The sequence below is a fragment of the Adiantum capillus-veneris genome, chromosome 25, assembly GCF_014529385.1.
Source record: "Adiantum capillus-veneris isolate H3 chromosome 25, ASM1452938v2, whole genome shotgun sequence".
NCBI lineage: Eukaryota > Viridiplantae > Streptophyta > Polypodiopsida > Polypodiales > Pteridaceae > Adiantum > Adiantum capillus-veneris.
This window is the reverse complement of record NC_140955.1, coordinates 108,495,539-108,508,855: the sequence shown is the minus strand read 5'-3', so window position 1 is coordinate 108,508,855 and position 13,317 is coordinate 108,495,539. Positions and strand designations below refer to the sequence as shown.

General features: G+C 41.9%; 1 protein-coding gene across 1 annotated transcript; it reads left to right on the top strand.

Moving 5' to 3' along the window:
- The first annotated feature begins 996 nt into the window (after nucleotides 1-996).
- On the top strand, nucleotides 997-5,598 carry LOC147425450 (uncharacterized). Its single transcript, XM_086499605.1, has 3 exons — nucleotides 997-3,979; nucleotides 4,692-4,942; nucleotides 5,235-5,598. The coding sequence occupies exons 1-3, from the start codon at nucleotides 1,318-1,320 to the stop codon at nucleotides 5,490-5,492; spliced, it is 3,171 nt and encodes a 1,056-aa protein (XP_086355731.1). The 5' UTR covers nucleotides 997-1,317; the 3' UTR covers nucleotides 5,493-5,598.
- Nucleotides 5,599-13,317: the final 7,719 nt, after the last annotated feature.

The window sequence follows — 13,317 nt, the reverse complement described above, 5'->3', positions numbered from 1 at the left end:
CTTGTAAGGTTTGCATTTGCAATTGTATATGTTGTACAAGTCTGCTACCTCGACATAGTGGATGTGCAATTGGGAGTGCATGTGTGTAAGGCCATCTTTGTTGAGCATGTTTAGAGTGCCATGATATAGTACAAAGAAGGTCCAACCCCTATGTGTAAGGCCATCTCTGTTGAGCATGTTTATAATGCCATGATATAGTACAAAGAAAGTCCAACCCCTGTCTCGGGCTTAATGCAAGGATTGGTTTCTACAAGCCGAAATCATACTCGCTTTGATAGGTTGCCACAACTTGTACAACATAGAATGCATTCTTAGTTTCAATGCCTTTTGTGTAAAGTGCATTCTCATGTATGGCTGAAGCTATCAATTCGTTGGAGATGCCTGTGATAGCAAGTTAAGATCTGTTGCTTCTGTATTGAGCAAGAGGTTTGTATCTCTAGGTCGGCCTCTCTAGGGTGACAACACTATTATAAACATCTACCTTTCACATTTAAACAAGGGGGAAGGTGCATGTGCCCTCCTTGTGTGTTTTAATTACTCAATTCTTTGATGCTATGTGCATGCCAACATTGCCAACGTCTTGTGCTCAAATCCCAGTGGTAGCATTATGTGGCCACGTGGCAAGTAGTCTGCCGAAAGGCCAAGTAGGACAGAATCTTCAGTGGGTAGTTTGCAACGGAAGGCTTGGTGTAAAAGGGCAACCCCACGACGACGACGGCTGGACAATGGATTAAAAAATGAAGAAAACAATAAAAAAACAGAGAGAAAGGGATTTTGAGAAAATGGATTCTTTTTTTCCTGAAAAAACAGTCTTCCGGAGACGGAAAATGACTCGCAGGAAAATTCGCTATTGTGAATGAATGTCGAGAGAGAGGAGGGTAGAGACTCGAGAGCAGCGCAGGCAGTCAGTCTCCTCGAGAGGAGGTCCCCACAACCTTTTATAGGTTATGACATCGTAGAATGTAATGGATTATAGCCCATTTATTAAGAATCTCTTCTTCCCTCTCTCTGAGGCTGTTTTCCCTCTCTTCGAGTCTCTCTCTCTCTCACACGCACTCGCTACCCACAAAATTTCCCTCGTCTCACACACACCCGCACTTTCTCTCTCTCCATATCTATTTGCTATATAGACTTGCATACACATCCAGTAGTGCTGTAGAGTGTGGTGGCTGGTCTTCTCTGCATGCACCTACTGCTACTATCGCCACTCTCCCTCAAGCTAACCTCACCACCAAAACGCAGGAAGGCGCTTCTTCATCATTATATTGAAGTAGGATCGTGTCCTTGTAGTTGCGCAAAGGAAGAAGAGGAGCGATCATGGGCAATGGCAGAGGAAGCTTCTTCCTTCTGCAGCCATTGCTTTGGCCTATCGTCATTCTGCTGTTTCTGTGTGGGTGCAATGGCCGGGCTTATGGTGTTAACGATGAAGAAACGCAGGCCTTGCTGGATATGAAAAAGAGTCTGCAAGACCCAATGGGGAATTTGAAGGAATGGGTGGAAGGCGCAGGGAAGGATGTTGTCTGCAGAGATTGGAAGGGTGTTCAATGCAGTAGTTCTCCTCCTTATGTTGTAGAGGCTCTGGACCTCTCCTCCTTCAATCTGTCTGGCGCTCTCTCCCCAGACATAGGCCGCCTCGGTAACCTTGTAAACCTCTCTGTGGCCATCAACAACCTCAGCGGCCCCCTCCCCACTGCGGTATGGGACATCGGCCCCTCTCTCCTCTTCATCAACATCTCCAACAACCTTTTCCAAGGACTCTTCCCCTCCTTCAATCTCTCCAAAGCCTCCTCCCTCCAGGTCCTCGACGCCTACAACAACAACTTCACTGGTATCCTCCCCCTCCAAATCAGTTACCTCTCCCACTTGCGCCATCTCCACCTGGGTGGTAACTTCTTCGACGGCTCCATCCCTCCACAATATGGCGCTCTGCAAAACCTTACATACTTGGCGTTATCGGGTAATTCTCTCACCGGTCGAATTCCTGTCGAGCTTGGTAACCTGGCTCTCTTGCAGGAACTCTATCTGGGTTACTACAATCTCTTCGAAGCGGGTATCCCTTCTGCGTTGGGGCGCCTCTCAGAGCTTCGCATTCTGGACTTGGCTGACTGTGGGCTTACGAACAGCATACCATTCCATCTCCAAAATCTCACCAAGCTTGACTCCCTCTTCTTGCAGATTAATTCCCTTATCGGGCCAATCCCGCCGGGTCTCGGCCGCCTGACGAAGCTGCGCTCCCTTGATCTCTCCAACAATCTTCTCTCAGGCCACATTCCTCAACAATTCAGTGAGCTATCTAAGGTAGAGCTTCTCAATCTTTTCCGCAATCAGCTTCATGGTCATATCCCTACTTTTATTGGTGATCTCCCTGCCCTGCAAGTGCTCTCTTTATGGGAGAACAACCTCACCGGCCCCGTGCCCCAGCAGCTTGGCTCAAACAAAAACCTCATCATTGTCGACCTCTCATCCAATGCCCTCACAGGCCCTATCCCTCCCAACCTTTGCAATGGAGGCACCTTACAAAGACTAGTCCTATTCAACAATCTCTTCACTGGCCCCATTCCTGAGAGCTTGGGCAGCTGCATCAACTTGGTTCGCATGCGGCTCGGGAACAATCAATTATCAGGCAGTATTCCTGCTGGCTTGCTAGCCCTCCCATCTTTGCAAAATCTTGAGATTCATCTCAATCAGCTCAATGGAAGTATACCCAGCAACATCCCAGCTAACATCAAACTGGGTAGGCTTGACTTGTCCGGCAATGAACTCAGTGGCATTATACCCGGCAGCATCAGCAATCTAAGCTCTCTTCAGACATTGCTGCTACCCAACAATGCCCTCACCGGCTCTTTACCAGTTGAAATCAGCCGCTTGAAGCATCTCTCAAAGCTTGATTGCAGTGGGAATTCTCTAGCGGGTCCGATCCCTGCTTCATTGGGGCAATGTGATGCTCTCACCTATGTCGACCTTAGTCGGAACGAGCTTGAAGGGGGCCTTGTGACCAGCATTCAGTATCTTGGCGTGCTTGATTACTTAAACTTGTCTCACAATCATCTCTCAGGTGCCATACCCCCTTCCTTCCAAAACATTGAAACGCTCACTGCTGTGGATTTCTCCTGTAACAACCTCTCTGGTGTCATCCCTGATCAAGGTCAGTTTGCAACTTTCAATGCAAGCTCCTTTATTGGCAATGCAGGTCTCTGTGGGGCCCAGCTGACACCTTGCAGCTCCTATGATGTGTCTAGCTCGGATCCTCGCCGAGTGCGAGGAGAGCCTGCTTTGGTCTACTGGTTAATTGTGGGCATCATCTCATCGCTCACAGTCGTTGTATTCGTTGTGGGTGTTTTCTACAATAGGCATGCCTTCTGTGCATTGCTTCATAGGGAAATGTCAGATAGTCCATGGAAGCTAACTGCATTTCAAAAGCTCGATTTCACAGCAAGTCATGTGCTCTCATGTTTAGCAGATGAGAATGTTATAGGGAAGGGGGGTTCAGGCACCGTGTACAAATGTGCGACGCCATCAGGTTATGTTGCCGTGAAGAGGCTACCAGGCTCATTTGGCAAAGCAGAGGTAGGGGCAGGTGGTTCTCACGATCATGGATTCTCAGCAGAGATTCAAACATTGGGTAAGATCCGGCATAGGAATATAGTGAGGCTGTTAGGATGCTGCTCAAGCAAGGAGACTAACTTTCTAGTTTATGAGTACATGCCCAATGGAAGCTTGGGAGAGCTGTTGCATGGTACACGTGGGGGCACTTTGGACTGGGCGAAGAGGTATAAGATTGCGGTAGAGTCTGCGTGTGGGCTTCGTTACCTTCATCATGATTGCTCTCCACTGATCGTGCACCGTGATGTGAAGTCCAACAATATACTCCTGGATTCCAAGTATGAGGCCCATGTTGCTGATTTCGGGCTTGCAAAGGTTCTGGATTACCCCGAGTCCATGTCTTCGGTTGCGGGCTCGTATGGCTACATTGCTCCTGGTAACTTGTTTTGTCTCATTAAGTTGGATTAATGTGCTTTAAGTTGGATTAGTGTGATTTTTTCCCTTTATATTAAGTACTCTGGGCTCAAAGCATGGCCTGGCTTACCTAGCCTTGTGCTTGAACATGTCCTTCAAAAAAGTGTATTGCCAACAATGCATGTCATTGCCTTTATCACTACAAAGGTGATGGTGGGCTGTTGTCAGGCCTCTCTGATGTCTATAAAAGTGCTATGAATGTCCAGTGAGATGATATTGAGACGCTGGTTGTTTGTGGAAATGATAATAGACTTGAGTCTACATGTACAACTTTGACATAAGAACTCCTTTTTGTAGGTATTATGTTTGGTGCTGTGCTTTCCATGCATGCATATGTGTGTACTATGGTATTTGGTTGTTATATATGATTGTATAATGACATGCATTTTGTTGTTTGCTTTTGTTTGTAACTATAATGGTTGATGGGTGCATGCACTTGCTCAAAGTCACTTATCTTTGTGGTAAATTTTTTGCTGTTATGGAGGAAAGTCCATGGTAAAAATACCCATTATTGCTTCATGACCTTACAATTCTGAGCAATGCACCTCAATTTCTCCCTCTAGCATTTATAGCTAATGATAATGTGTTCTTAATTCTAATGATAATGCTGGCATGTTATAATAATGATAATTCTAATGATTATACCCTAAGCATTGGTTTCTGAAAATGTGCAGAGTATGTTTATACTTTGAAGGTCGATGAGAAGAGCGACATCTACAGCTTTGGGGTGGTTCTCTTGGAGCTCGTGACGGGAAAGAGGCCGTTTGAGCCTGAGTTTGGTGAGGGTGTAGACATTGCTGCATGGGTGCGAAAGAAGGCACAGACGAGGGAAGGTGTTATGGAGGTGATTGACTCCAAAATTTTGAAGGAAGAGGAGGAGATGGGTGGCAATGGAAACAGCAACATAATGGGAGAGGTGATGCAGGTAAGGATGAGTTCTTATCTCCATATTTAAAAGCAATGACAGAAGATTAGTTCTGTCTTCTAACCTTAGAGCTTAGCCTCAGCTAAAGCATGTTCAAGCATTGTAATTAGGTTTAAGCCTTCTAGCTGTTACGAAGATTTCTCATCGAAATGTAGCCCTAACCATTGCATGAGATTATGGTATTCTGATCTTTTGCATTGCTTGGTTACTTGTATGTAACAGTAGTCTTCTGATGTCCTTAAGAGCTTGGAAGTTAATTGCATAATAACGAGTCGCTCTTCGTGGTGAACAGGTTCTTAGAGTGGCTCTTCATTGCTTGGTGGACCTACCGATGCAGAGGCCGACGATGCGAGAGGTTGTGCAAATGCTGACAGACATACCCAAGAAAAAGCCCAACATGAACATGCTTGGGAACGTAAGACCTCCACACACATCATCCTCTTCAAACACCTCGTCTTCTTCGCTACTATCGCCGACAGAGCCCCCATCCTCCAGCAATGGCAAGGCATCCTTGGGTTCTGCCAGCCCCCCTGATCTCATCACCATATGAATGTGACATCATTTTCATCTGACCGTGACATCATCTTCCTCACTCCATCCCAAAACGAGATACATGTAAAATTTTCCCCAGTTTTAAAGATGAAATTTTAACCTCAGAGATGTTGGGTATGTTGTCTTGAAAGTGGCGTTTGAAGCTTTTTCTGTGTTAAAGGTGAAGTGAGAGAAAGGGGCCTAGATTTTACCTTAAAAACTGGTTTTGGGTTCCATGTCCCTGCCATGCTTGCCTGTTCTCGAGGCCTGAGTTGGGAATTTTTTAAAACTCAATTGTCCTGCTCTCCCCCTCCTCCACCTTGCGAACAATGGCTACCTACACCTTCTCTCTGGACAGCAGTGGTTGTGGACACACACACACACACACCACCACCTCGATTGCACAATCCCACCTGGGGGGCACACTTTACCCCTTTTTGCGCCCATGTGCGGGAGTGACCTCACAGGCGCTCTCTCTCTCTCTCTCTCTCTCTCTCTCTCTCACACACACACACACACGCGCGCGCCCCGCCCCCCCCCCCCCCCCTCTTCTCTCGCGCACCGCCGCACAGAGCCCTCAGCCGAGTCTTCTCCCGCGTCCCCTCTCACGGTCATTAGGCCACCCCGCTATTGTAGCATACGTACCCATTTTTTTGGAGTGAAATGTACATACTATACACACACGTGCACATATGTTGACCATTTTCCTGATCACCCACTCTCTCTCGCTCCTCTCCATAGCTTCCCTCTCCAAATTCTACGCTGAGACTCCGAGTTGCCTCTCTCTCTCTCTCTCTCTCTCTCTCTCACACACACACACACACACACACACACACACACAGACATGTACACACGCTCGTCAATCATACATGCCATGTGCTACATCTTCCGAGTCTCTCTCTCTCTCTCTCTCTCTCATCAACTAGCGTAAACCAGGTGGTTTGACTCTCTCTCTCTCTCTCTCTCTCTCTCCCTCCACCCACAAATAGTGTATATTCCATCATGAGCCCCACCGCCTCTCTAACAAGAGTCAACATCCTTTCAAAGAGGAGGACATGCCTCTTGAGTCCTGACGTTCCTTCCTTGACAACAATGACAAGCGCTCTCTCTCCTACTTTCTTCTTATAGCATCCTGTTTATCTATCGTAATAAAAGCCCCACCATACAAAAAAGCTTCTTCTCAAAAGCAACGTTTGCTCAATCGCAAAAGTTGGTTCGACATGTTGCAATGCAATATATACCCTTCTTTCCTTGCTTTGCACACTCACCCTCATATGCCATGCCCCCATCCATCCATGCATGAAAAGAGGAGCTTGATGTTTGTATACGTTCTAAAAGATGGGAATCTACAACCACCTCAACTAGGCCCCCTTCAACTAGAAAACCCCCTTTCTTTCTATAATCCAAAGGTCATGTTCAGATTAGCACTAGTGCTCTAAGCCAAAAAGTTTCTCATTTCTCCCACCATTGATTGTTTTTATAATACACCATTCCTCCCTTCTAACCCCCTTCGTTATACTCGCACGATAGTATACAATAACCATACGTGAATCCCTTGGCCAACATCAAGCTAGAGCTCGAAATTGGCGAGTTTTCAAAAGAGAGAGAGAGAGAGAGAGAAGGGGGGGGGGGGGGGGGGGGGGGGGCACTCTCGACAAAAGCCACCCTCATCCCTCTTTCTCTCTCATTCCATCTCACTTGTATGCTATATCTCCTAAAACCACATGTGATGTTGGCCTACTAGCAACCACATGCTATATACTCAACTTGATAGTGTCCTTATGACTTGTCAACAACAAGCTTGCACAAGGTTGTTGAGAAAGGCATTAAGATAAATGAGATTTAGAATTTTAAGATGTTGAGATCTCCCATTTTTTCAACACTCGACTTGTGCATCTATGTGATGCCAAATTTGCAATTGTCTATCAATCAGGCATGGTGCTACCAACTTTCTCACTAGGCTCATTCAAATTAACGCATCATGTTGTGCACTACCATAATTAAATCGATTTTGTGTGTCTTTCTTTTGCTTCGCAATCGTTGTGTGTAGATGCTCCTCTCAGTTTTCAAGGTGATGAGAAGAAACTTGATTTCAATTAGTAAGGGATTTTTGTTATATTTAAATTACTCATGTGTATAATACTTTGTGCTACAAAGGACATTATGTCTCCTTGATAGTCTTGATGAGAATACTATAACTTGTGCTAATCAATCCCCTTATCCAATTAAGAGAGTTGGTATAATCATCCTTGTTGCTATGAGTGGCAGCTCTTTCACACTTATTGATGCATTGTATGGATCGAAGATCGATCGAAGATTAGGGAAAATGTATTTTATATCTCTATCCTTGCAAGACTTGGACATGCTATAATAATTTGCAAATGTGATTGTTGCTTGAGTGATACAATTGTGGCATGTAGCACTTCATATTGTGGGCTATGTAAGTTGAATGGTTGTGATAAATCTGTGGAAGATTTAAGAATGTAGTTTTTTATTCAATGCCTATTTCAAATACAAAAACTTGGCTTATGGATGTTCGGTATCTTACATTGCTAGTTTGCATTAATTTCAAAAATTGAATAGTTGCTTTGTTCTTGAGAGACCATCTAGACATGTGTATGAAGGCTATTTTTTTTTGGCTAAAATTGTAGCATTCTAAGTTCCAAAGGATGTTTTTACGGGGGCTACTCATAAGCTACAACTTATTTACAAATTATGGTATGATGCACAATCCATTTTTTGGTAGCCTCTTGTACTTTGTAATTTCTTTGATTACTCAATTTATTCATGGGCTACTCATAAGCTACAACTTTTTACAAATGGTGATCTGATGCACAATCCATTTTTTGGTACCTCTTGTACTTAGTAACTTTTATGATTACTCAAGTCATGCATGGGTGCATCCACTTAAAACCAAACTCCAAAGAGTCTATATGCTTCAATAAATTTTTACTTGTGGATTGAAAATGTATCTAGTATTACTTTGGACACCCTCTCTTCTAATCAAGAAGATGAATACATGTTAAAAAGATTCAATGCATATTTTGTCTAGAACATCATTGTATAGTGCCATGTTTTCCTTAAAAAAATGATTTTACTAAGATGAAAAGACTGTTTATGGAGATGGCATGATGTCTACCCAAGAGTAAGCTTTGCAATTAACTTATATCTAAGCTAGGCATCAGGAAGGGAATGGGTGTAGGAGGACCTCTTTATTTTCCATGGGATTAAAAATGAGATTAAGGAATGAGAAAATGGGGGAATGCCATGTGGACTAAAATGGTGAGTGGTTAAACTTATAGATTTGTAGGTGGAGGGGTCTTTTCTTTATTAATAAAATGAGAAAAATAAAAAAATTGAACCTTTTTCATAAAGTTGCGGTAAAAACCCACTCCTTCTCTTTCTAGAGGTTGCTGACTCCCCCTCTTCCCCCCTAAAGGGGGGTCTTTCAAAAAACACTCTCCTCTTTACTCTCTCCAAGGTTGCTACATCTATCCTTTCTCCCCTCCAGCTGTGAAACTTGCATCTTCTTCTTCACGTCCATTTTCCCCTCCAAACACCTCTTGCAATAGAGGTTTGAAACCTCTTTTCTCCATTGATCACTTAACGTCATCTTCACACCTCTATATAAAGCTATAGATCTGCAACATTGGCTGCTTCTAAAGTATCGTCATCAAAACCTTCCTTAGTCCTTTTTCTTCATTAGATGTGAAGGTGAGTTTGATCACTCAACCTCACCTTCACACCTCTACACAAAGCTGTAAATCTGAAGCACTAGCTGCTTCTAGAGTATCTTTATTAACACCTTCCTCACTCCTTCTTACTTATCTAAATCCGAAATGGTCTCTCCTCACTCATCCACATCATTTTGGAGATTTGGCATATGAGCATTGTTTGGTAAGATCATAAGGCTTCTTTCAGCATATACGTTGGTAAGGACAATAAGCTTAATTCCTATTTCCAATATTCTCGTAACTTTGCTCACTCGCCATATTGGTTTTTGTTTCTATCTTGCATATAGTGATTTGTAGTAGTGCCATTGTCTGTCTCTCTATACATCTCAGCATTTTTTGTCATGCTGCACTAAGAATACCCGTGTATATAAAGTAATCTTGATTTTTTTAACATGGTGTGTTGCATTCCTTTCATGGATTCTTCAGAGCTCATCAACATGGGAGATTTATTGACTCAATAAGGTACAACATTGTGCAAGATGATAGGGGTTCCTGGCTTGCTGTTGTGACTACAACTGATTTATGTGGGTGACAATGAGCCAAGTTTCAGAGGTGTACACAAGGTGTCAAGGAGATATATGGCTTTTCATGAACATCACTAGAAGGGTAAAATCATGGATATAAAGCAAACTCAAGCTGGAAAGCAACTAGCGAAGGTACAATATGTGTATATAGCTTCTCATATGAAGCTAGGTTTTTTGCAAACTATACATGTTCTACTTCTATTCAAATGTTTTTGATTCTGTCATTCATGCTTTTACCTCTTAGGTTCCTTCAAACGTGTGCATGATTTGGTGTGTTTTTATTTCATACATTTTTCATCTAACTTTGTAGATTGGGAGCTAGCAGAATCTTTTACAGACAACTTTGAAGCTATCTTGCGGGCCTTGGCAACTTTTTATATGCAGAGTGTTTACCTTGAGAGAGTTCCTCACAGGATACATTCTTCTATAGCCATGCTTATGTCACATTGAGTGCTCTACAATTGGTGAAAATTTGGTATACAAATACCATATTGTGAAGCAATGTTTGTCAATATTTTCATACAGAAGATGGAAGCAAACGATGGAAGTATGGTAAACACTCAACTTTGATATTGTTTTTCAAGAGACTGTGGACTTTCAAATAGGTCCCTACAGTGATAGTGTGCTTGATATCTACGTCAATGATTACTCGTATCTTAGCCATCTTTGCGAATACCTCAATCTTAGATATAGATTTCTTGAATAGTATTTCTTTTGTGTGAATAGAAAAGTTGTACGGTGTAGAAAAGAGAAGGGTTTTACTTGTAAGGACATCTCATTCCAACGATGTACCATTGTACAACCTTAAGCTATAGAGCCTTAACTTAATGGAATTTTTGTTTTACATCCCATCTTTGTGCATATCTATTGGTTGTAAAGTTTGAGTTAAGTTCTTTTAGTTTTAATTCAACTTAAGTGATTCTTTTGGTTGTTCATTAATTTTTGAGTTGTGAATGTGTCAACTTTAAAAGTAATCAAGTCTTTAAAAATGACACGCAATGATTGAATCATTGTACATGTGCACACGTTCGGTTTTCTACTTATTTTTTCTACTAAAAATTAAATTAAAATGCAAGTTTCAATGCTTAAATGTTTTTTAAATAGTATATGGACTTACACATGTTGAATATGCAATTGTTTTAAGGGACTTCTATGTTTGTCAATTGATTTTCTAAGTAGTACATGGAGGCACACATGTCTAAATGTGCAATTATTTTAAGGGACTTACACCATATGTTTGTCAATTGATTTTCTAAAGCATATATACAAATATGACAAGAAATAATTTATATATTGACTTGTTGAGATTTGTCAAAGGGCTTGCTAAGAGGGACTACAAGGTAAAGGATCAGGATGAACTCATCGAATTGGGCGTGGGGTGTGGTACCCAATTCCTTTGGGACATGGTCCTAGCCTTGTTGGTGCTTAAGGACATGGAGAGGGTAAGAACACAAAGGAAAAAGCAAGCAAGAATCCCTCATAATCCTTCTTAAGGAGAGAGCATGAATAGGCCTCAATGAAACTTGTGCTCCTACAAGATTTTGGCCCTGCAGATGGCATAGATTGAGTAGTAGATGGAGATGAGGTGATAGTGGAGATTCTAAACTTCCATCTACTCACTTTGCATGGAATGGTGATATAGGGTCATCAATTTGTTTTCCTCAATGGAATTTCCAAGACCATTGGACTTTGAGAGTATAGGAAAATTTTTAAATTATTTCATGCTCGAGCCTTTAGAATGGAGATTTGGGAATTATGGAATTTGTACTCGTTAGATATTTTTGTATATCATGCAAGGCCACTATGCTCGATCTCCATTTCTTGTTCTTCTTATTCATTGTTGGTGGTGGGGGAGGAGGTGGTCTCCATTTCCATGCAAGGAAATCGTTGTTATACTTTTTCTCACTCTTCTCGGGCTGTCTGTTCCTCTATGATTTGAGTCTACTCTTCTTTCTCTTTTAAAATTTCTTTGGCTTGTTCAACAAGGGTCTGATCTTGCGTACCCTCTTTGCAAGAAGTCTACTTATCTAGGAAAATGGGATGATTGGAAAAAGGTACACAAGAATTTGTTGCATTGGGAACTTGTTAGCTCCATCAAAGTATGGGGGTGTTTATGTTATATATAAAAGCTCCAATAAGTCATTCATGGGAAAAATACACTAACCACACATGCTTTGGAAAAACTGGCACTTATCTAAGGATCCTTTTCCAACATTGAAAATGCGTGACCCTTGTTAATAAGCCTTACATACACCCCTTGCATTCCATTGCATTGGCACCTTGTAGAACATATCTTTACTCCATCATAATCCTTTGGTAGCTATGGCTAGAAATTATTTGCATAGTGCATAGTTCAGAGAGAGAGAGAGAGAGAGAGAGAGAGAGAGAGAGAGAGAGAGAGATTGCATCAACTATGGAAAGAGATACTAAAACAGTAAAGTTGATACTGCACATCAAGAAAGAGGTTATGGAACTTGAAAGAGAGGTGAAAGCTTGGGAAGAGAGCAAAAGTGAACTAGGGTACCTTGATCAAGGAAGGAGACATTGGAGATGTTGGAGCTATAGAAAAAGAAGTTGTAGATCTGGAAGGAGATGTTGGAGCTATGGAGAAAGAGGGTGCAGATATGGAAGGAGATGCCGGATCTATGGAGAAAGAGATTGAAAATCTCAAAGAAGATTTTACAGCTATGGAGAAAGCGGTTGCAGGTTTAGAAGGAGATGTCATAGCTATGGAGAAAGAGGTTGCAAATCTAGAAGGAAGATGTTATAGAGCTAAAATGATGTGTGGTAGACTACTTGACAAAAATGTGCCCTAGCATGAGAATATGAGGAGGCAAAGATGTCATGGAATTTTAGAGAGAGTGAATGGGGATAAAGATTTTAGATCTGCACTTTTTAGTAGCTGAGGAGATAAAAAGAGTCCTTGGGACACTTTTGGATGGGGAGAAAGAAGAAGAGAGAGAAGACAAAGAGCGAAACTTTTAATTTTATAATTTTGAAAAAGTACTTTTGGGGGGAGAGTAACTCCAACCAAATATAGTAAAATCTGCATATAGTTTTCAAGAAAAAAAACAAAAATATTTTTTATATAGGCATGTTCTACTCTTTGTTCAAAGCTAAGTATTTCCTTGAATAGCCAAATAAAGAGGCCCTCTTATACCCCATTCTCTTCCTAATGGATCTAAATTTTCCTTTCACATTGTATAAGCATAAATAGGGGAGTCATATTTGTGTTGAGGAGTTGTGAATAGGGTTTTTTTCAAGACAATCTGCTCACAAGTGGCATGTCTCCCTTTATATAGAGTGAATCCCACAAGCATAGAATGTACACAAAGGCTTTAAAGGGTGTGAAACCTCTAGAATTCTACTTGAGCAAGAATACTTTAGTTTTGCATTTTAAATCTTTTCGTGTTTTGCTATGCAAACATTATAGATTCTATAAGAACCAAGCTAGAAACAAAGAGCAAGAAGTGTATCTTCCAGGGATATAACCAAGATTAAAAAGAATAAATATTTATGACCCTGAAGCAAAGAGGATATTCACGAGTCAAGGTGCGTGTTTGAGGAAGGAACACATAGTGGAGAA

What these genes read in the sequence shown, in the direction of transcription:
- LOC147425450 (XM_086499605.1), top strand. Translation starts at nt 1,318, where the DNA reads ATGGGCAATGGCAGAGGAAGCTTCTTCCTTCTGCAGCCATTGCTTTGG. An exon ending in GTATGGCTACATTGCTCCTG is followed by an intron (nt 3,980 to 4,691) that starts GTAACTTGTTTT and finishes GAAAATGTGCAG; the next exon opens with AGTATGTTTATACTTTGAAG. An exon ending in TAATGGGAGAGGTGATGCAG is followed by an intron (nt 4,943 to 5,234) that starts GTAAGGATGAGT and finishes CGTGGTGAACAG; the next exon opens with GTTCTTAGAGTGGCTCTTCA.